Source organism: Adiantum capillus-veneris, chromosome 21 (assembly GCF_014529385.1).
Source record: "Adiantum capillus-veneris isolate H3 chromosome 21, ASM1452938v2, whole genome shotgun sequence".
Lineage (NCBI taxonomy): Eukaryota > Viridiplantae > Streptophyta > Polypodiopsida > Polypodiales > Pteridaceae > Adiantum > Adiantum capillus-veneris.
This window is the reverse complement of record NC_140951.1, coordinates 35,211,660-35,235,216: the sequence shown is the minus strand read 5'-3', so window position 1 is coordinate 35,235,216 and position 23,557 is coordinate 35,211,660. Positions and strand designations below refer to the sequence as shown.

General features: G+C 44.8%; 1 protein-coding gene across 4 annotated transcripts in view; it reads left to right on the top strand.

Annotated features, from left to right (window-relative positions):
* The window catches only part of LOC147430769 (NAD-dependent protein deacylase SRT2-like), a 123,315-nt gene that overhangs the window by 33,556 nt on the left and 66,202 nt on the right, over positions 1-23,557 (top strand). For 3 of the 4 annotated variants that reach the window (XM_086493332.1, XM_086493329.1, XM_086493330.1), the window contains exons 4-8: positions 8,937-9,002; positions 9,639-9,684; positions 11,077-11,237; positions 11,324-11,453; positions 14,294-14,452. In XM_086493332.1, coding sequence (XP_086349458.1) covers positions 8,937-9,002; positions 9,639-9,684; positions 11,077-11,237; positions 11,324-11,453; positions 14,294-14,452 — 562 coding nt within the window. The remainder of the gene's footprint in view (positions 1-8,936; positions 9,003-9,638; positions 9,685-11,076; positions 11,238-11,323; positions 11,454-14,293; positions 14,453-23,557) is intronic. The other variant, XM_086493331.1, reaches the window with a different exon arrangement.

The window sequence follows — 23,557 nt, the reverse complement described above, 5'->3', positions numbered from 1 at the left end:
CAGTCTGGACCTTTGACAGTCCATTGAGCCTCTTTTGGGCCATTCGCTCGCCGCATCCAGTTGCTCCCATTGCTGTCCATTATCGGCATCATCATCATCTTCGTTTTCAGCCCTGCTTTGCGCGGCATATCTGCTGGGGTTTGTGTGCCAGATCTGGGTTTTTGCAGCCAGCTTTCAGCCCTTGTTTCCTCTCACATGAGGAGCGCAAATCAGCCCTAGATCTACCCCTTGGTGGCCTTTAACAACCCTTCATCGAGATAGATCCAAAGGTGCATCAAATCAGCCCGGAGGTACTTCATTTTGAAGAGTTACCGCGACGACATTCCCCATTCGAGTCAGTAGAGTCTGCATTGAGGTATTTCATGTGTGTACATTCCATTTACGCAATCAAAAGCAAATACCACATCGGGAATGTTGTGGGGGCCTTTGAGAGGTTTGGTCGGGACCCTATCGGGTGTCATTCTCCTTCTCTCTGTCTCTACACATCTCTACCTCTCATTCTCTCTCTATAAGGAAATAAAATAAACCATCTCTCTTGCTAAGTAGCACACATTAACGCAAGGAAATAAGTAAATATTTGTGGAAGTGTAAAGTTTAGATCTTGTCACCATTTCAATTCCGCTGCACCTGACATTGGTATGAGAGTTTTGTGATTTTGCACTAATCCGCTAATGTTTGAAATTTTTTATCTCTTTAGTGTTTGAGTGTGTGTTGTAACTTTTCTCACTCAAAAAACTGTAGGGCCTGCCATTGCGTGTAGGACCGTGCGCCTTGAGCGTAGGAAATGCAAACACTGTATACTTGGGGTTACAGTTGTGGTGCGCCTGCGAGAGTGTAGTTGCCTTGGTGTGTGTGCTTGACCATCTCAACATAAAGAAATCCTAACATGGATATTTGCAGTCATCAATTCTTTGACATGATAGATTGCATCATTGAAGACATGCATTGGAAACATGGATTGTGAGTATCAAGATTTGTTAGCGGCCTATGACGACAAAGGAAGGCGCCATTTGGATCAGCCTATTAGCATTGGAGTCCTTGTATTGTTTGAACAACCATCTCTCCCATCCGCTTGGAGGATTCCATCATTCTAGAAGAGGCATTGCATTGTCATCGATCTGTACACATCGTTGGCAGCACATAGGGTCCACACCATCTGCATCTTCGTAACAATCAGTGGCCATCAATCCAAAGCCAAATGGCTCCAATCCGAGGCAACCACAACGGGAGTTCGCAGGCATTGTGAGCCTACATTCGCAGCCACATCCTTTGCAAAGATGAGGATTCATGTAGAGCTTCCATTATATGGCAATCTAGTTGAAGAAGCCCCAAGAGGAGCCTCTATCTTTGAGGAGTTATTTGGCGGTTTCATGAGACATCATACAGAGGACTTGCCATGGTTCGTGGGCATTCCTGAAAACATATCCATCTTCATCTCCCGTTCGGCGTTGCTCTCGCTAATCTTCCTGCATAGGGGTAGCATAGACTGGCTGGTAACCATTGTGGGCATCAACGTTTGCATATCCAGCCATTCGCTCTACTGGCATCCATCTGGTTTGCACTTCGGTTCACACCATCGAAGTTGGGGCTGCAAAGGCTAGCGGATAACCAACAAGGGAATCGTTGATCTGGGAGACAGTCCAATTTTTGCGAGTAGATGTATCATCACCATCCTTGCCTTTTGGACATTTCCACATCCCCCGAGAGAGCCTCTCTCTCGAAAGAAGCTGTGGAGAACATCATCTAGAAGGCCATTCATTTGAGACCATCTTATGGCGTGCAGGGAGTTCGGTACCAGTACCTCACCTTAAGCAAGATGGCATGTCACGTGCACATGGCTATGCGTGCCACGTGGACATGGTTCATGGACTTCCAGAGCCAATTTTGCACCTATATCTAGATAGGAGTGTCTAGAATCCTAGGAGGATTAGTATCGGCAATTTTGGGAGCCTGAATGTCCGGATGAGTCCATTAGATTAGGTTTTCTAGTTTTGGAACCCTCTTGCATAAATGGTTTGTACAAGCGTTTTGACATATGTTATTACACTTTGGTGGACATCTGACATGATAGCACATAGGTCTAGGTTAGAGGAATGTGTGGGTCGAGCTGGTTGGTCAAATGGGTCACCGAATAGTGAGTTATCGTCAGGAATTCACATGTGCGCACATTTTGCACATTTTTCCGACTTGCATAATTGTCCCAACGTGGCACCTCATATTCACTATAAAAGAAGCCATTGGCCTAGCATTTTCAAATTAGATCAGCTAGCTCCAGCATATGAGCCAACGTTTTTGCAGAACATCCACAGTGTTTTGCCTCTTGCGATCTTGGCGTTTTTGCTCATTCTCGCAAGCAAATGAGCCGAGCGTTTTGCAAGCCATCAGCCCGGAGTAGCAGATCAGCCCAGTGTTTTTCAGCTTTTAGCCCTCTTCCTCATCGAAGATCGCTTGGATCTGCTAACGCTAATCCCCTTGCTGCAGCCCGAATGTTTGGCAGCCCGATGAGTCTCTTTTTTACCATTCCCTGCTGGACCGAGTGCTCCCGTTGCTTATCTTTATCTCCCATTCGGCGTTGCTCTTGCCAATCTTCCCGTGTAGGGGCAGCATAGGCTGGCCGGTAACCTTCGTAGGCATTAGCGTTTGCGTATCCAACGATTCGTTCTATGGGCATCCATCCGGTTTGCAGTTTTGTTCACATCTCCAAAGTTGGGGCAGCAAAGACTGACTAGTAACCAACAAGGGAATCGTTGATCCAGGAGGTAGTCCAATGTTTGCGAGTAGATGTATCATCACCATCATTGTCTTTTGGACATTTCCACATCACCCTGGGGAGCCTCTCTCGAAATTAGCAGTGGAGGATATCATTTAGAAGGACATTCATTTGAGACCATCTTATGGCCTGCATGGATTTTGGCTCCAGTGCCTCATCTTAAGCAGTAGGGGATATCATGTGCATTGGCTGTGTGTGCCACGTGGACATGCTTCATCGACTTTCAAAGCCAATTTTGCACCTATATCTAGATAGGAGTGTCTATAATCCTAGGAGGATTAGTATTGGCAATTTTGTGAGCATGCATGTCCAGACGAGTCTATTAGATTAGGTTTTCTAGTTTTGGAACCCTCTTGCATAAATGGTTTGTACAAGCGTTTTGACATATGTTATTACACTTTGGTGGGCATTTGACATGATGAGCATATAGATCTAGGTTAGAGTCGGTCTAGTCGGTTCGTCAAATGGGTCACATAATAGTGAGTTATCGTCAAAAATTCACATGTACTCACATTTGCACATTTTGTGACTTCCATAATTTTCCCAACATGGCACCTCAATTTCACTATAAAAGAAGCCATTGGCCTAGCGTTTTCAAATTAGATCAGCTAGCGCTAGCACATGAGCCAGTGTTTTTCCATAGCATCCCCAACGTTTTGCCTCTTGCGATCTTCGCGTTTTTGCCCATTGCTACAAGCAAGTCAGCCCACTGCTTATCACTGTTTGAACTGTCGGATGTAAGGTGCAGCGGAATGAATGTTGAACTTTGCTCAAGATGAGTGCTCCGAATTGTGCTCAAGGGTTCCTTTTACTTACGGAAAGGAGAGCCTTCCGTTCCTTTAGTGAGAGAGTGCAATGGACACACACAAAGTGGTGAACACTGTGAATGAAGGTGCATGAGACTAAGAGATAGAGAAGAGAATACGACACCAGAGACGACGTAAAACCCTCCTCCGAAGGCCCCACTCTCGATGGCGAGAGTGGTCTACTATTGATTGCACAAATCTCTACAATGCTTGGACTTGCCGATGATGTCGACGACGAGACGACTGAAATCTAAAAATGCTAATGGCTGAAATCTGCAAATCTTTATTTGCTGAATTCTGACTCTATGTCGGGGACGATGCGACGACGACGATGCGACGACGACGATGCGACGACGACGCGTTGAAAACTCAGATGCTGAAATCTGCGTTTTCCGGGTTGAAATTGCAAACTTCGATGGATCCCACCGTGCGGCAAGGAATCTGCGAGGTTTGGAATTTGTGCTGCGGGTTCTAACTGCTGAAAACTGAAAACGCCGAGTCTAGGGCTGATTTTGTCGTGAAGATCTGCAAAAACGCTGAGGGGTCAGGCTGATGCAAAAACGCTAGGGCTGATTTGTCTTGATCTACAAAAATGCTGCTGAACTGTTGGTGCAAACTGCTAACGCTAGGGCTGATCTGTCTTCTGCTGTCGCTAGGCTGTTTTGCAGATGCAAAAATGCTGGCTGATCTGGGTGCAAAACGCTAGACCTTCTTGCAGATGCAAAAACGCTAGGCTTGCTGGGGTCCTGCTAAGAAGGTGCCTGTTGAACTGAGTTCCTGTTGCCGCTTCTGCCAGAAAGTGCCTCTCCTTGCTTCGCATTCTAACTTCCTGTGCATCATCATCATGTCGAAAGCCTCCATAGGAGGTAGTGCAATCCTTTGCGTAGATGGGGAAGGGAGAGGGTCCGAAAAACCTCTTGGTGGGGAAAATTCTTCTTCGCCTCTCTCATGCTCATCATTTCCAAGCGAAGTATCCATTCCGCTTTGAGTGATGACCATCCACTGAAGTCGTGGATTCTTGTGGGTTCTTGTGGTCTTGGGTTCTTAAGTTCACGAGGAACTTGGGTTCTTGGGGGTCTTGGTTCTTGGGGTTCTTGAATTCTTGAGGTTCTTGCGGGTCTTGAGGTTCTTGAGGTTCTTCTTTCGCTTGCAATCTGTGTTAGAGATCTGCTCTTCACCCGAGTTCTGCTCTTTTCTGCGGGCGCACCCCTTGGCGGCCTTGCGCTCACACCAAGGTTGTTTTTTCCCACCTCACGTCGATTGGCCGGCCGCTAAGTGCACGGTCCGCTCTCAATGAGTGAAAAGAGGCACAAGGGGAGGCTGGACAAGCCCTTCTTTCTTGGGCTTCCTGTCACTCTTCAAAAACACGATTAGGAATCGACACGCCCAAGAGGACTTGGGTTACGTGCGACCGCAACAAGCAAAAGAAAATTATGTGGTTCTTGTGGTTCTTTCCTTGAGTGATACAGAACACTGCCAAAGCTCTGATACCAATGTAAGGTGCAGCGGAATGAATGTTGAACTTTGCTCAAGATGAGTGCTCCGAACTGTGCTCAAGGGTTCCTTTTACTTACGGAAGGGAGAGCCTTCCGCTCCTTTAGTGAGAGAGTGCAATGGACACAAACAAAGTGGTGAACACTGTGAATGAAGGTGCATGAGATTGAGAGATAGAGAAGAGAATACGACACCAGAGACGTAAAACCCTCCTCCAAAGGCCCCACTCTCGATGGCGAGAGTGGTCTACTATTGATTGCACAAATCTCTACAATGCTTGGACTTGCCGATGATGTCGACGACAATGAGGACAACGACGAGACGACTGAAATCTGAAAATGCTAATGGCTGAAATCTGCAAATCTTTATCTGCTGAATTTTGACTCTATGTCGAGGACGATGCGACGACGACGCGCTGAAAACTCAGATGCTGAAATCTGCGTTTTCCGGGCTGAAACTGCAACTTCGATGGATCCCACCGTCCGGCGAGGAATTGCTGCGGGAAAGTGAGATCTGCGAGGTTCAGGACTTGTTCTGCGGGTTCTAACTACTGAAAACTGAAAACGCTGAGTCTAGGGCTGATTCCGTCGCGAAGTCTGATGGTCATGTTGTGTGCAACCAGAGGATATGTATCTACTCAAAGTGTCTGGACATGCACGGTCTGCGAACAGACTCACATAAGTGCCAGATCACTTCCTATTCTAGACTGACTTGACTGAACTAAACCCTGGTCGTGTTGTAGCTTGTCCATGGACACATAGGGTTGGATGTGTCACGTGACATCGGAAGAGGACTAAGTGCGAGATTACTTTCTGTGCTTTCTAGGCTTTTTCTTGGATTTGCTCTTCTTGGTCTTTCTCCGCTTCTTCCCCCTTTTCTTGTCCTCACTTAAACTAGAGGAAGAGGAACTGTTGGAACTCTCTGAAGACGAAGAAGAATTGGGGTCATCCTCGAAACACGCTTCTTGGATCTACTAGCGGCCTCAAAAGTCGATTTCTAGCCTAGATAGCTGGGGTAATCCCTTTCTTCCAAGAGTGCTTTGTGCTTTTCATCAAATGACCGATCTTTTGTTCAAGATCATCAAACTCTTGTTGCGAGTACAACTTCTGCTTTTTTGCACCCTGCTTTTCTTTTGTTTTCATGGCCGACTTGAGAGGTGAGTAGACGGCTTCTCGCCATCGAGAGTGAACCTCGTCAAGTGGATGATTCTTTAGGTACTTCACATATTTCGGGTCCTTAGAGTACTTAATCATTCTCTTCGTGCATGTGTCAACATGGAGTTGACGTTGGTACTTCGTCCATGAGAGGAACCTTTTTGGTGCAATTACAGCTCCGAGACAAGCTATGTGCATGAGAATGTGAGTATGTGTGTGAAGCCCTTGTTTGGGACTGGCCATACCCACAAGGTGGAGACCCTCTCTTGTTTATTTTGGGTAGAGGAGTGATTCGGCATATTCCATGTGACATAGGCATTCCCCTTTTATGGCTTGTTTTATTTCATTGGCTGCTTCAAGGATGTCGTGGGGCTTTTCTTTGTCTATGGTCGGCTGATTTTCCCCTACCTCGTGGGGCTGCCCCATGGAGGGAAACCTTGGGTGTGAGAGCACAAGCATGGCCCTAGCACACCCTAACCCTCTGGGCTGAGATGGAAACGAACATTGATGTAATGTGCAATGGAAGTGATTTATGGTGATAACTCAGGACGAGTGCTCAATATGTACTCCAAGTTCCTTTTATTTCATGAGAGAATTGTGCAATAGACTAGAGAGTGAAGGGAGAATGATACTATGAGTAAAGATTCTGTGAGTGATAGAGAGAAAGAGAAGAATAACACCCGATGGGTCCCAAACCTCCCTCCAAGGGCCCCCCTCTAGAGAGGTATTTGCTTTAGAATGCACAAATGGTGATACAATGGTCCTAGATGTTGAGATGCTAAGGGGATCTTGGTACTGATGCTTGGATCTACGAGGCTAAGGCTTGAAAACGCAAAATGCTAGTGTATTTGACTTGGGATTTGCAACCTGACGATGTCGAGGGTGGCGATCATGGGCTGAAATCTGAAAACGCTGGTAAGGATGACGGCTGAATTTTGAAAAACTGTTGATGGAGGGCTGAAAACTGCAAATGACGATCTGATGCAAAAACGCCTTCTTGATGATTGTTCTACTGGTAAACTTACTAACGCTAGGGCTGACATGGTACTGTGGGCTGACCTGGGGAAAAGGCTGGCTGGCTGATCACGCTAATGAAAAACACTAGGGTGCTGATGATGGAAACACTAGACATACTGTGGTATTGTAGATACGACCTCCTTGTACTGGGTACTGAACTTTTGACTTCCTTGAATGGTGACCCAAGGGGTCACCTATATATGATTTGTAGGACTATAAAACCCCATGACTTGGTATCTGTTGGCTAACAAGTCACTTATTAATAATATTGCAATTATTGAATAAGAGGTGCTTCATATGCAGTTAAGTATCTAGGCTATGTACTATAGACTGTAATGGGAACACTCCCTAGTCCCTATCCTTGCAGACACCGACGGTGCTCTTGTGCAATCAGAGGGTATGCAACTACTTTGAAGTGCCTGTGCATGCAAGTCTTGTGTACAGGCTCACAAGGGTGCCAGAGTACTTACGAGGCCGTCTTAAACCCTAGAAGTAGGAGTTAGCTTGTCCACATGCACATAGTGAAGCTCTAGCCAACCAGCTGCATCTATAGGCTAGCAGTCTCCTTGTATATAGGACCTCTCCCCATGTTTGAATCTCTAAGAGTAGGGAAATTCCTAGGCTTCGAGCGTCTAGGCTCTTAGCCATAGGACCTGTATCCGAAAACACTCCCCTGTGAAGAAGAGTTTTGTCCTCGAAAACAAAAGTGGGAAATCTCTTCTGAAGAGCACTAATGTTTTCCCAAGTGGAACCTTCTTCATGTCAGCTTCCCACTTTACTACAACCTATATTCAAACATAATTCTCCATTCGCAAGTCATGATTATCCAGAATACGTTTTGGCTCATGTGGTTGAGCTGGAGGCTCAATAGACTCTACCAACAGATGATGAGAATGTGGACGTATTTCTAACTCATAAGCCTGTTTACCAACCTTCTTATGTATCTTGAACGGTCCACAATGCTGTGGTGAGAGCCTAGGAGTAGGTCAAACTTGTTGGATGTTCTGGCACCTTCAGAAAGACATGTTCCCCTTCCTTGCAGGAAACGCGAGGTCTTTTCTGATCCGTGAACCTCTTATAGAGGTCTTGAGCCTACCGTACATAATGACAAGCAATGCTTAACATGTCCATGTGTTCGTGGAGAGTCCTTTGCCAATTGAAAATCGTAATTGGTGACTAGGTTGATATGCATAAATGAGCATATGTCATGAAGGGACCAGAACCAGTAGAAACATTTTTGAAACTCTTAGAAAAAACTCTAGGATTGGTAGACATACCTCTCAATCAGATTGCTTTTGATTGACATATGCTCTTAGCATATCGTCAAGTACCTGGTCAATATGCTCTATCTGACCGTCAATTTAAAGATGATTAGCTGTACTGAGATTGAGGTAGTACCCAACTTTTGAAATAGTGTGCTCCAAAAATGGCCATCAAACTTTCTATTGTGATCACTAACAATGTTGGTAGGAAGGTCATATACCTTATACACATTCTCCACGAATAGCCTTGCTGATTTTGGAGCCTTGATCGTAGTCTTAGTAATCTGGTGCTACATGTAGCCCCATATTTGATTTGTGAAGAAGATAAAGGTTGAGAAGAGGCTTGGTTTTTATTGTTTAGTTATTTAATTGTCTTTGTGGTAGATGCAAAAGTCCAATAATCAATATGCTTTTTCTACATTTGCAAGGATAGCCATAAGCTTGCAGTCCTGACTGGAGCAGGCATAAGCACAGAATCTGGAATTCCTGATTATAGAAGGTACCTTTTTGTCAATTTTACTGCCAATGATGTGTTAATAGCAAAGTACGCATTCATAAGGAACTGTCTATGGATGGTGACTAGCAAAGAAAACCAGTTTGAAATACTATTAAACTGGCTTCATGTAGATCTATCAATTTGCTGCATGTCAGCTGCTGCATCACTGAAAACTGTTTGGAAAGTGTTTGTTTCCATAAATGCAAGTTGATAAGTCGAAAATGAACAATTGATCTTGTTTGTTGTCTGTGTGCATATTTGTGTCTAAAATGAACATGATGTATCCTCAGCTAAATTAATGGCATCATTTAATTCTACAAAGGATTCAAAATGATTTTGACTGCATGGTTCTGTCTACAAAGCTTATCAGAACATACCAATGAACCACACTGCAAGGTATGGGACAATTCCCATACCCACAAAATCCATTATCGGAAAGATATTTGTAGTAACAAAAGACAAAAGCAACTTCTAGCAAATAATGTAAAGTTATTCTTAGATCTGATTTACTTGCAGCTTCTGACGATCTTCATTTGTTGCAAATTCAGTAGGGGTTTATCTTGAAACTGTAGCTAGTGCTCTGCTTTTTGCTTCTTGTAAGTGGCTCTTCTTATTATTCATTTTGTTCTTTTGTTTTAGCCCCAATGGAGCATATAGTACAGGTTTCAAGCCAATAACACATCAGGTTTTTGTCTTTACCTCTTATTCAATGAAGAAGCCAATTAGCTGATTTTCTAAATTTGTTTTGAAGCTTCAAAATTTGGTACCTTAATTGCTTTGTGCTTTAATGTGAATGATCTCTTTAAGAAGACCAAAATCAAGACCTTGTTTGTCTACAATAACCTTTGGGCTTGGCCCTATGGATCCCAATGTTCAAGGTCTTCAGGAGGTGCAATTGACACGATTGCAACTGACTTGATCTTTACCTTCTTTGTGCTTAAGTGCTCTGATCGCATTTTCCAGGGCCCAGATGCACATGATCTTTAAACAGAGGTCCTGAAGGCAGGTCCATTGTCTGAATCATTACTAGTTAAGCATGAATTGTCTTACTCGATTCAGCCATTACAACTCTTACAGGGGTTGATGCATAAGATGAAAAGGTATGGGATGCAGCGATTGCACCCGAAGGTGACAGGATATCAGCAAATGTGGTGCAACAACTGCTCTTCAATCTTTCTAGAGATTTGACTTTTTCAATTGAAATCTAGTGTTTGTTTAGGCTACCGGACCGGCCTGCGAGGAGGGGCTTCCAAAGTTCATGAGAGTAAAAGTCATGTTCAGTTTTGGGCCAGTGGTGTAGAGGGTGCCTTAGTCCTTAAGGGCGCAGCCGAAGGTGGTGGTACAAACAAGCAGAACTGGACCAGAAAACCTGGAGAGTAGACTGCAGTTTAGCGTTGATTTTAGATAATAGGATTTGACCCATTTGAGTCTTGAAAATTTTCTCAAAAGAAACCACCTGAATGATACGTGAATGGTGCAAGCATCTCATGCTCGATGGGAAGAAAAAATCTATGACAAGGTTGTGATGTGTTACTCAGCCACAACCTGGAATTTAGTGAAAGTCCTATTATAAGAGAGAAATTAGAAGTCTAACAGGTGGTTGATTGCAATTGCCTATGGAAGGATGGGTCTGCCAGCAACGTGCTGTCCTTTTTCAGCAGGCTCTGTGACGCTTGTCGTCTTTTTTTCTTGCTTCTGTTTTTATCTGCTCCTACACTTAGTATGCCAATGATCAATCACCTCCCACCGTTAATCTATCTGCCCCTGCATTTAGACTGTCAATTAGCTCCCATCGTGTATCTTTGCTTGGTAAAGGCAGAGAGATCCTTCTGAGCAAGCGGAATGGCCCTTCAAGCTGATGCTCCTAGAATGGTGGGTGATATGTCTAATTGAAGTAGAATAAGCATAAGATCCTTGGCTACTAGTGTTCAGCCCATTGCCAAAAATGCTATATTCTCAGACTGAACACTTATCTCTTCTCATCAGTTTCTTGGATTTAAGTCCCTTCTGATCTTGTCAAGATGAAATTTGTTTCCAAAAGTGTTATAAGATGACTTTGCTTCATGTCTTTCTGCAGGAGTTCATTCGTTCTGAAAAAAGCCAGAAGCAATATTGGGCAAGGAGTTATGCAGGCTGGAAAAAGTTCATCGCTGCTCAACCAGGGGAGACACATGTAGCTCTTGCTAAGCTTGAATTAAGGGGATATGTTAAGGATATCATCACACAAAATGTTGACAGGTTCAAGTTATCAAGAGATTTGTTTTTTTTTATTGGCTTAAAACTTCGTCAGCATTTAGAAACCCTGAACAAAATGATTTTTGTAGGTTGCATCATCGTGCAGGGAGCAATGCTTTTGAATTGCATGGCACTACTCATGAAGTGATCTGTCTGAACTGCAGCAACATAACAAGTAGGCATGAATTCCAAAATCGTGTGAAAGAGTTGAATCCAGAGGTTATTATTGTTATTTATCTCAAAACAATTCTCATTGTAGGAACCCTACCACTTTCTGGGCTTAATTCTGTCATGGTTGAATCTACTAGGAACTAGTTAATGTTTTGAAATCAATCTGTTTCTGTCCAAATTGGCTGTGATTCATTTGTTCATGGCCATGAGTGTGCATTTACTGACCAGTGATTTGCGTCTGAAGGAAGTGGCCATTCTGCATCGTAGTATGTTTAGCTCCTTGCCTTTATGGGAAAAAGAGGACTAAGCTTCACAATCTCACCACAAATATGGATTCCATTTATTGTGCCTCTGTGCATGCATGCATGCTTTTGTCTGTGTGTGTGCGTGCACGGACACACATCCTGGCATGCAAGCGAAATGGAATGGACTATTGATATTTGCAAAAGGCCCATGACCTATGAGACCAAAAGATACGACCATTGCCTGCATGATACAACTGTTTGGAACCATTCTTGATTAAACTGCTAACATTGTTGTTGTGGTACTGGAGGTAGATGAAATGAAATGTACTTGCAAATGGCCAAACTGACCTATGAGACCATGGGGAGGATTCCATTGATAACAGGAAACGAGCTAAATGAGTAGCGTAGCTGGGTGAAGCTCGTGTTACAACGCTAAGGCCCTTGTCTCCTGGATAGCATTCTTTAGACACCACACTGCGAGAGCAAATTGTAGGCATCTGGAGCACCGAGGGGCTTTTGGTGCATGACTTAGTCCTCTGGTTGGCATTGTGTTTGGTGATTTCTAGTCAACATACCACTGTCACCACTTGAGTTTAGCTTTGCAGAGAGAGGAGCGAGGTTACATGCAGCAATGGGCTCTTTTCAGCAACAGTTTTAGCACTTTCTGTTGGGTTTACGATCTCATGAATCGAGATTTACACGTCTGGCAGGACTTCTCCACTTACAGCAGCAGATACATGAGTTTGCGAATCATATTTCGGTATTGGAACACTAAAGCAGATAGAATGAACACAGATTTCTTCTATCTATGTTCGGAACTACTGCCAGGGTCCACATCTTGTGCTCTTAGAGACAGCTCTAGAGTGCTACACAATGACCTTGACTTGGTCCTCTCCATGACCACTCTTGCTGTTTGCAGGCGAGCCTCAGTCTCTGAATGTCACCCTTGCGAGAGTGGAGATCGGTATTGTAACCCTAGAGTTGCTAGGTTAGAGATGTGCCTCGTCCTGATGATCCTGTTCTCATAGAGAGAGGTGCATAATACACTTGCTGATATTGATGCCGCCTCTTGCCCTAGGATGATGGGCTCACTCCCCTTCTTTTCTTAGACTAGTGGGATGTTTTGAGCACTACATTTCTGCAGGGTTTTAAACATATATCTGACGCCGGCTGGATGCCTCCTTGTATTTCTTGCAGACTTATATATCTTATACCGAAGAGAGGCTATGCTACCTTGCTTAGATGGCTGCGTCCAAGCTTTTGTCTCCCTTCCGCATATTAAAGATCCTGGCGTGCATGATCAGTGGTCACTCACACCCCTTTCTACCAGATTGTTACAGGCTGTGAAAACTGGTTTTGTTCAAGGTGGATTTATTTAGACAATATTTTCATATAAGTCGAGTTGGCCGCACAATCTGGATAGTCTACCACCATTCTCCTTCTTGACATTGAGAAGGCTTTTGATAGAGTAGATCGGGGTTTCCTTGAGGGGACTCTTCAGAGGATCGGACTTGTTCTTTGATGATTATATAATTGGTTTTAGGGGTAGAGTTTTAGCATGTAGGTGAAAGCTGCAATTGGCCGTTGCGTCCATCAGGTTGCCAGCCACAGATATTTATCTATCCTTAGCCCATGTAACTCAAAGTAGGTAGACATCAGTGCATACAAGCAGGTTGAACCGCTCTGCCTACTTGGTCTAGGTAATTCTGAGCCATCCGTGCATATTGGGGAAGTAGGAGCTCCCAAAAACTGTGAATTAATGAGACTTATCTAGTGAGAGGCAAAACTCACAGGGGGATCTTGCCTAACTCACTGCTGACAATCTCACAGGCAGCTTGGGCATTCCTTCAGATCAACCTGGATACCATTGACATTGAAGGTCTCTCCATTGTGGCTCTCACTAAATATTGGACTCTCAAGGATGTGGCATCCTTGAGAGGCTTCCAAGTGGCAAGCATGTTGACCTGCTGGGCCGGTGCAGCAGGTCACATTTAGGTACTTAGACTTTTCGTAAACCCCACCCTTAGCATGATGGGCGCAATGCTCGAACACAAAAATGATTAAGCATTGCTGCACAATAAGCTCCAGGATTCGAACACAGGCGCGCATGGGGAGAGGCCACGGCTCAACCACTAGCATAACGCACTTATTCGATGCCAACACCGTGTTCAAACGGTTATAATGTTTAAACTTTGGGGGGGGGGGGGGGGGGGGCTTAAAACCCTTTTGGAAGTGACCCGGTGCGGGACTCCCTGCCACGTCGCCGAAATCTAGGACGGGCCCTCCATTGCTCTCCAACTATCACAAATACAAGACACGCTGCTATGAGGTGAGCCATGCTGAATGGTTATCCATGTTTAATTATTGGTCCAGCCTATGAAACCAACTTGACGTATTGTCCATTGGCTCTTCTTTACGAAACATACTCAATTTGAAGGTCTCACATCCAGTCAGGCATACTGCTTTTGGAGGCGAAGGTCAAAAGAATCGGTTTCTTGGGGCGAGGCCTTATCACAGTGTTTGTGTTTAGCAACCCTTCTTAACTTTTTCTACCATCTTTGCTTATGAAAAAATCGACTCTTGAAGATATTAAATTATCTTTTTGCCTGTACTTGTCTTTGCTTACTAATATTTTTCTTTCAGTGGGCATTAGCAGTGGAAGCTGTGGAAAAGGGAAATGCGGGATTAAGTGCTGGCATGCAACAACGTCCAGATGGGGATTTAGAGATTGGCGAAAGCTTTTGGGAGGGAAGGTTCCAAATTCCTTCGTGTGAAATCTGCAGTGGTGTGCTGAAACCCAATGTATGTGTTCAAGATCTTTTTAAACCTTGCAACAGACTTTGATTTTTTACTTAAAGATTGTGTGATAGTTAGGGTCTTTCAAATTTACACATGTTCTCCAATCTTTGCACGTTTTCTCTCCTTGAGGCAATTCCTCTGTTGAAAAGGTAATGTACAGATGATCAACATGGTGTGGGACTGCATCAGAGGCCACAGAGAGTAGGCATTAAACTAGGAGTTGAATATTTTCTCCATCCCAGTAAAGCTATGAATGTTTAGGCTTATTGCACATCAGAATACGGCATTTGAAATTCATGCATTTGCCCATTCTTGGAAGTCTTTAGAATTATATGGTGACATACACATGAAAGAAGAAGGCCTTTTTTTGGCATTGGAAGCTCACAGGTCCCTCTCTGTACTGTGAGGTTTGCTGAAGGAGGTCATATTTCATTGAGGTTGGAAATTAAGATAACCCAATTAAGGTGACAACACTTATGAATGTGGACAAGGTTCACTTTTTTTTAACATAGGTAGGATGATGAGGGTCATGAAGTCATGAATAAGGGTTTTGAGTTGTAAGTAGGAAGGGTACCAGTTGAATTCTGGAGTGTGTTTTCTTGAGGCCTCTCCCCATCTCTGTGAATAAAAATTACTGCTCGAAACAAGCCACCAACATAGGCAAGAATACAAACCATACCAAAACCATCTTGTTTGATTCGCAAATCTGCTCCGGATCATCCATGAGAGCTTGTATAGATGTGATTGCTCCTAGTGTTGCTACCCAAACTTGGGAGCCAAGTTAGAAATTTATACATCAAAGTATGGCATCAAAGAACCACCCCTTTGTGTGGGGCTTTTGAACTGGGTCTGATGGCATTGTCTCTGAAGCATAACTAATGCCGTTTATTCTCTTCATATCTTCTCTTCTGTTGCTTGCCTCATGCAAAACTGCCACATAGAACCACTGAAGCTCTCTCCCAATTATAAATGTAATCTGACCACTGCAATCATCTGTGATATGTGATGTGTGTATCCTCTTCAACCTTATAAGTTATTTGCATAAGGAAACGCCATCACTTGGTTTCACGAAGGTTGCGTGTCAAACCTTTGTGTGCAACACTCGTCCATGTGCTACTTTAATCCTTGAGGTGTATCTGTTTAAAATAGTACATCATTGCATACAACATGAGGGCCTGCTAGGGATCATGCCTTGCCGCCACCCCTTTCCACAAAATATGTTAGCTCAACTATGTGGAGTTCAAAGAATGTGGGGGATTTTATACGGCCTTGCTTGGCATCATAAGTGCAAGTATCCACCCTTAATACATCCTATGCAGAATACTCGCCTCACAACTAGCTTATTCAAGGTAATAATCTCCCATATTATTACTAAGCGCACCCCAACTCAAGTTTCCTTGTGAAAGCGGACAAAGCATTAAAACAATCTGTACCTTTGTGCCTTTCCTTCTCTACGAGACTCCTTTACATGGCTGCTTCACTACTTCTGTCGCTGTTTGTGATTATTGATACTTGCCCTGCTTGCCTGCTCCCTTTTCTTAGTGATGATATGGCAATCGTCTGCCATATCATCACTAAGGGCACCCCAACTACTTACCAATCAGCCTTGTGAAAGTCGACAAAGCATCAAAGAAATCTATATCTTTATGACTCACCTCCTCTACAATGCTCCTTTACATGGACGCTTTGCTACTTCTCTCGCTGCTTGCTATCATTGCTACTTGCCCTGTTCCCTTTTCTTTTTGCACACGGTAGCCAGCCCATGCATCCTCACCGTCACTCATCTGCCGCATGCATTCAGACTCTCTCACACTCACTTAACCTTCATGCACTTGGCAGGGTGGGAATGCTGATGATCATGCTGTGTGCAACCAGAGGATATGCATCTACTCTAAGTGCCTGGGCATGCACGGTCTGTGAACAGACTCACAAAAGTGCTAGAACACTTCCTAAGCTAGACTGACTAGATTGAACTGGACCGAACCCTTCTCATGAAGTAGCTTGTCCACGTCACATAGGGTTAGATGTGTCACGTGACATCCCCTCCTTTTTAAAGTGAGGTATTGGTACCGATCTGCATGGCTTCCTTGTAGGCGGCCAACATCTCGGGATAATCGTTGAAAAACTCTTCATCGACCCACACGGCTTCGTGGGTTCCTCGATCAAAAAGTATTGTCTCATTTGCTTCTTTGAACCATGGCGAAACCGATGCACCAACACTTACTCCGGCTCCATGACTTCTGCTTCATCGATGATCTCTAGTTCTTCTTCTTCCGAAATGTCCTTTGGAGGTGTTCCCTGAAACACTTTCAACCAAGAAACATGGAAAACATTGTGCATTGACCATGAGTTAGGCAATTGCAATTTCATTGAAACCTCATTTATCTTTTTAATGACAGGAAATGGACCATACATTCGAAAAGACAACTTGGGATACTTCTTTCCAACTTGCTTAAGACGTTGCTTCATGATTCTTAAATACACCCAATCCCCTTCCTTGATCGAAACATCCTAACGATGCTTATTAGCCTATTGTGAATAAGATTCCTGAGCCTTGCTTAGCCGAAGCTTCACATTCTCAGAAATCTCATCCAATGACTGACTTTCAGCATTGGCATTATGCATTTGACTGACGGAGCGAGTCAAAAGTGACTGGAATGGATGGCCAAAAGCTGTCTCGTATGGAGTTCGACCAATGGCGGAGGAAAAAGAGTCATTCAAAATAGGCTGAACCAATGGGAGATAGAGCTCCCAATGAGACTGCTAATCATGCACATATGACTTTAAAACATCAGAAGCCCATCTCTGTCTGACCATCTGACTGTGGATGAAAAGCTGATGAAAAATTCAACTTAGTGTCAAAATTTTCAAAGAGTGCGCCAAAAATTGGACGTGAACTTAACATCCTTATCTGAAACAATCGATTTTGGCAAACCACAGAGGGGGTACCAATGCTTTATGAACAACCGTGCCACATCTTGTGTAGTGACTGTGGCCTTACAAGGAATTCACATGCAAAACTTGCTGAAACGATCAAAATTGTTTAACATTGAGTGTTCCTTGAATGCAAACTAGGTGGAAGGTTAGTCACGAAATCCATGGAAATATCTTGAAAAGGTCTGTCGGGAATAGGCAGCGGAAGCAAGAGGCCTTGCTGCTTACCTCGAGGAGCTTTTACCTTTTGACATTTAGTGCACTGTGTGACATAACGAAACACATCTTTTCGCATTTTAGGCCAATAAAAGAATCTTTCTATTTTTTCAATGTGGTGTTCATTCCCCTGTGCCCACCTGTGAGAGAATCATGTGCATCATGCAATATAGTTGGCCTGAGAGAGGGCAACACACATAGACATTGACGAAAATACAACAAACCATCACGAATGAGATAGTTGCTTGGCCCTTGGGAAACAAGAGCCTGCAACCATTGCTTACCAAGCTCGGAATCCGCTACTGGTTCTTCATGCTGTCGAAAGACACACCCTGAATAGAAACTGTGGATCTTGACTCAAGAGCCAAAATGTGTCCTTTGCGACTTAATGCATCTGCAACAGGGTTAGCTTTTCCAGGCACATACTCAATCCACCTCCAAATTGCTCAAAAAATTGTGACCACCGTGCTTGGCGATCATTCCAATGTGCACTAGGCATAGACTGGAGCCACTTGAGGGCTTGGTGATCTGTGCGAACTGTAAACTCTCTACCATAAAGAAAATGCTTCCAATGCTTAAGAGAGTGAATGACAGACAAAAGTTCTTTATCATAAACTGAATAGTGCTTTTCTGCACTATTGAGCTTCCGACTAAGGAAAGCTACGGGACGACCATGCTGCTGAAGCACAGCGCCTATGGCGACATTGCTCGCATGCGTCCATACCTCAAAGGGGTCATCCCAAGAGGCAAGGATAAGACATAGTGCTTCTGTCCACCGCAACCTTGAGAGCTGCGAAAGCCTCAATGGCTGCTTTGGGCAAGTCTACGCGCTGACGGCGAGTCTTTACCCCTTTCAAAACATCAGTCAGAGGTGCGGCAATGCGTGCAAAATTCTCTATGTGCGAACTATATGTTTGACATAAACCAAGAAAAGAACGCACATCATATGCAGTTTTGGGCAAATCCCAATTACGTACCTGTTCCACCTTCGCGAGGTCTAGCTTGACGCCTTTTGCAAAAATGATATAACCCAGATAAGTAACTTCAGTGAGAAAAAACTTAGATTTCTTAGCTGCGATGTACAACTGACACTCATCCAAATGGGTTACTACACTTTCGACATCCTTTTGATATTGTTCCCACGATGTAGAAAAAATGAGAATATCATCAAGAAAGATGAACACACATACACCAACCATATCGTCGAAACGGCCTACCATGAGACGATTAAATGTACCCACGGCACGTGTCAACCCAAAAGGCATAACCACATACTCCCATTACCCTCGCTCTGTGCGAAAAGCAGTCTTGAAGATGTCTTCTTTGAATACCCGTACCTGATGGTATCCACTCTTGAGATCGACCTTAATGAAAACCTTTGTCCCATTGAGCCTATCAAGGATATACTCAATGCGAGGCATCGGAAACTTGTTCTTGACGGTCATCTTGTTCAATGTCCTATAATCAACACACAAACGAGACGAACCATCCTTCTTGCGGACAAACAAAATAGGAGCAGCAAAAGGACTTACATTAGGACGTATGAATCCTCTAGCCACCAACTTCGTGAGTTGCCCCTCGAACTCTTCCTCCTGTGTCTTGTTCAAACAGTAGGGAGCCTTACTGACAGGCTGTGCCCCTTTCGTAAGCTCGATGCGACGGTCCTCTGGCCGCTCGGGTGGGAGACAAGGTGGAAGATCATCCTGCAAAATGAGATGCTTAAACTTGGTAAACAAAGCTTTGTACTTGTCTGGAGCCTGAATGCTCTGGGAAACTCGAGCAGCATAGATGAATGCCGCTTGTGCTTCTCGTCGTAATTCACGCTTTACCTGCACATGAGAATTGAGAGGCAAAGAATGTAGACTCTCCTTAACACGAATGATCATGGGAGAGTCACTCTTGGCATTTAATGTGAAAGTGTTGGCCTCCCAATCAATGAGAGGGTTATGCTCCCGAAACCATCTAATGCCCAAAAGCATATCACATCCTGAAAGAGGAGACACGAGAAATTTTCTACGGAAAGCAGCCTGTTGAACTGTAAACAACACATCAAGGCACTCTTTCATGATGAGAGAGTCCATACCGGGAGCGAAGCCAGAGACCTCGAGAGGAGATTTTTGACTAACCTCCAGGCAGGCTCTCTCAACAAGAGAGGCACTAAGCACATCATGCATACTGCCTGGATCAAACAATATGATAAAACGCTGACCCTTTACATGACCATAACACTTCATGAGAGACTCATCAATGTGTGTGTCATAGACATGAGAAGATTCAGCTTGGTTCATTAAAGTGCTTGTGGTTGCTGTGGGTGCCTTAGGTTCTTTAGATGGGCCTGTCTTAGGACAAGCCTTCTTAATATGACCCTTGACGTGACATTGATAACGTCTACCTTCCTTAGCATAAATCACTTGTTCTTCAGCCGTTATGTATCCTCCTATAATTCCTTGTGTGGTTTTTTCATCTGGGGTTAGCTTAGGTCTTGCAGGTGCTTTAGCTTTACCCTTAGATTCATTTTGAGAGTTCTTTTCGAAGGATTAGAGGAAGATGGGCTAGAAGAGTTACCATTCTTACCGTTCTTACCATTCTGCGGGTTCTGAGAAGTCTGAGAGGTTCCTTGAGAAGTCTTGTTCTCCTTAGGCTTTCCCTTATTGTGCTTCATCTCTTGTGCAAGAGCAATGGCTACTGCCTTGTTGAGATCGATTGGATCAAGTACCTCCACATCAAACTTGATATACTCGTCCAATCCATAAAGGAATGCCTCTTTGCGTTCCGCATCCGATTTGCGTAATTGAGTGCCGAGCTGCAAAACACGATTAGAGAAAGACATGACTGACATACCATTTTGCTTGAAACTGCGCCAATCGTCCTTCAATCGTGCGAGGTACTGGGGTGGCATAAACCACGCCTTGAGCTTGTCTTGGAGGTCGGTCCAATTGAAAGAAAGAGGCACGCCGTCCTTGGCTTCCTCTAGGTGCGCGGTACTAATTAATGGCATCATTGGCAAGGTACATAGCTGCCATCAAAACCTTGCTATTTCCCGTCTTCTTAGTTGTCGCAAAATAAGCATTAAATTGGTGCAACCAAGAATGAATAATAGTAGCATCCATCTTACCATCATACTTACTGAAAGTCAACTTCTTAGTGACTAGGTTGTTGGAGTTCGAATCTCGGCTTGCGCCACTTGATGAACTACCAACATCTTTGGCTGGCTCGGACTTCGAGGTGAGAACTTGTCGAATCAACTCTTGCATGTGTAGTTCTCTCTGTGCCTCACGCTCTGCGTGTCTTTCTTCGGCCGCCAAGCCCGCTTGCTCACGCTCACGCTACATGGCTTCCTGTCGTGCTGCTTTTCTTTCTTTTCGTTCCTCGGCCGCCAAGCGCGCTTCGTGATCCAAGGTTTCCTGTCTGATTTGGCGTTCACGCTCCTCGGCTTTTTGTCGATTTGCTTTTCTTTCTTTTTGTTCCTCGGCCGGCAAGCGTGCTCCGCGGTGCAAGGTTTCTTGTCTGTGTTGGTGTTCACGCTCCACAGCAACGCGATTCGCTTCTTGTTGTTGTGCCATCATGTCCATCATCGACTTGACCAAAGGCTCCATAGGAGTTGGTGCAATCCGTGGCGTAGACGGGGGAGGGTCAGAAAAACCTCCTGGTGGAAAAAATTCTTCTTCGCCACTCCCATGCTCATCACCTCCATGCAAAGTATCCATTCCGCTTCGGGTAATGACCATACACTGAAGTCGTGGGTTCTTAAGTTCACGAGGAACTTGGGTTCTTGTGGGTCTTGGTTCTTGGGTTCTTGAGGTTCTTGAGGGTCTTGAGGTTGATCTTTAGCTTGTAATCTATGTTAGAGAAGGATCTTCTCTTCACCCGAACGATACTCTTCCCTGCGGGCGCACCCCTTGGCGGCCTTGCGCTCACACCAAGGTTGCTTTTTCCCACCTCACGTTGATTGGCTGGCCGCTAAGTGCACGGTCCGCTCGCAATGAGTGAGAAGAGAGCAAGGGGAGGTTGGACAAGCCCTTCTTTCTTGGGTTTACTGTCACTCGTCAAAAACATGTTTAGGAATCGACACGCCCAAGAGGAATTGGGTTACGTGCGACTGCAACAAGCAAAAAGAAATTCTGTGGTTCTTGTGGTTCTTTCCTTGAGTAATACTGAACACTGCCAAAGCTCTGATACCAATGTAAGGTGCAGCGGAAGTGAATGTTGAACTTTGCTCAAGATGAGTGCTCCGAACTGTGCTCAAGGTTCCTTTTACTTACGGAAGGGAGAGCCTTCCTTGCCTTTAATGAGAGAGTGCAAGTGATCACAAACAAAGTGGATAAACACTGTGAATGAAGGTGCCGAGACTGAGAGATAGAGAGAGAAGAATACGACACGAGACAAGTTGTCACACTCTCCTTCGAAGGCCCTTCTCTCGATGGCGAGAGAAGTCTATGCTATTGATTGCACAAATCTGGTACAAGATGCTGATGCAAACTTGTGAGGCTATGATGCAATGTGTGGAGACGACGAGTACGGCGGCGACGACGTATCTGCTGAAAACGTTGGATTTGCTGCTGTCTTTACTGCTGGAAAAAAAACTGAAGTGCTGTTGTCTTATGCTGCTGATGAAATGCTGAAGTTGATGCTGAAAAACGCTGGTATCCTGCTGTCCAAAACGCTGGTTTGCTGCGTGGAAAAACGCTGATCTGAGAGGCTGAAAACGCTGATCTGCAGGGCTTCAACAAACGCTGATCTAAGGGGCTGAAAAACGCAAGGCCTTCAAGGTTCTTGCTTGAGAGAGAGAGAGAAAAGAACGAAAGAAAGAAAGAAAGATTTTTAACGTCTATGTCAGGCCGAAATCGGCCTATGAGACAAATCAAATGTACATGGTGTGTATGTCATCCGTCTATCGGAAAGACAAATGAAACAAAACTGATACAAAACTGAACTGAATGTAGGTAGTGGAGTATCTGAGGAGGGATGGAGCTCTATCTCTAGGGGTATATGCATGTCTATATGCTCAAGGTAGTACAATCATGAGAATGCATCAAGCTATCTAGCTCCATCCTGTACTAATGGGGGGATGTAAGATGTGGTACATGGGCGGGGCTGGTGCCAAGGCTACCCGGATGAAAGTTGTCGGGTCGGCCCTCATCTGAGCTACTCGCTCCTCTGTGGCACGGCGCTCCCGGGCTCGGATCTCCTCGATCTGTCGGTGGTGGGAGCTCGCGCCCCTGTAGCCTGTGACTCGTGGTCGTCGTCTAGCTCGGCTCACCTCCGCCTGTGGGAGTGTCACTCCCCTCTGAGTGTCTGGTGAGGGGGGGGCGGCAATCCTCTGAAAGAAGTCTGTGAGCTGCGACTGTCTCCCCTCTGTCTGTGTAGCTGTGTGTGGCTGTAGTAGTGTGTCCCGATGGCTCTGTATCTCTAGTAAGAAACGTCCGAGCTGTCTCTGATCTCGAGAGTCCATGATCTCTCGGAGAGTGGGCTGTCCTCTGAATAAGGCCTCATACCTGCCTCTGATCTCAGTGTATGCTCTGCATCTACATACAAAGTGCTCCTCACTCTCCACCTCCTCTGTGCAGGCTCTGTAGATTCGCTCCTCCCTGGGAACACCAGTATGTCTCCCGATCTCAATCTCTAACCTGTGTGAAGCCACTCTCAGCTGACCAATCGCCACCCGTGAGCTATGTGGCATATATGTGTCCATGTAGCGTGGTCTCTGTATGAACCCCCCAGACAATATGGTGAGAAACTGGTCTCTGTAATCTGACATCCTCGTCCCCAAGCCAGGTGCCTCCCAGACTCTCCTAGTGTATAGCTGCCACAGATCCTGTCTCAATACCAAGTTCCTCTCACTGCGAGAGAGGTGAACATATGGTGAATGGGGGTCGTACTGGAATGGTGGTAGGCTCTCCATGTCAAGACCGTGTCCCTCAAACCATGCTCTGACCTGTGAGTACCATGCTCTCTCAT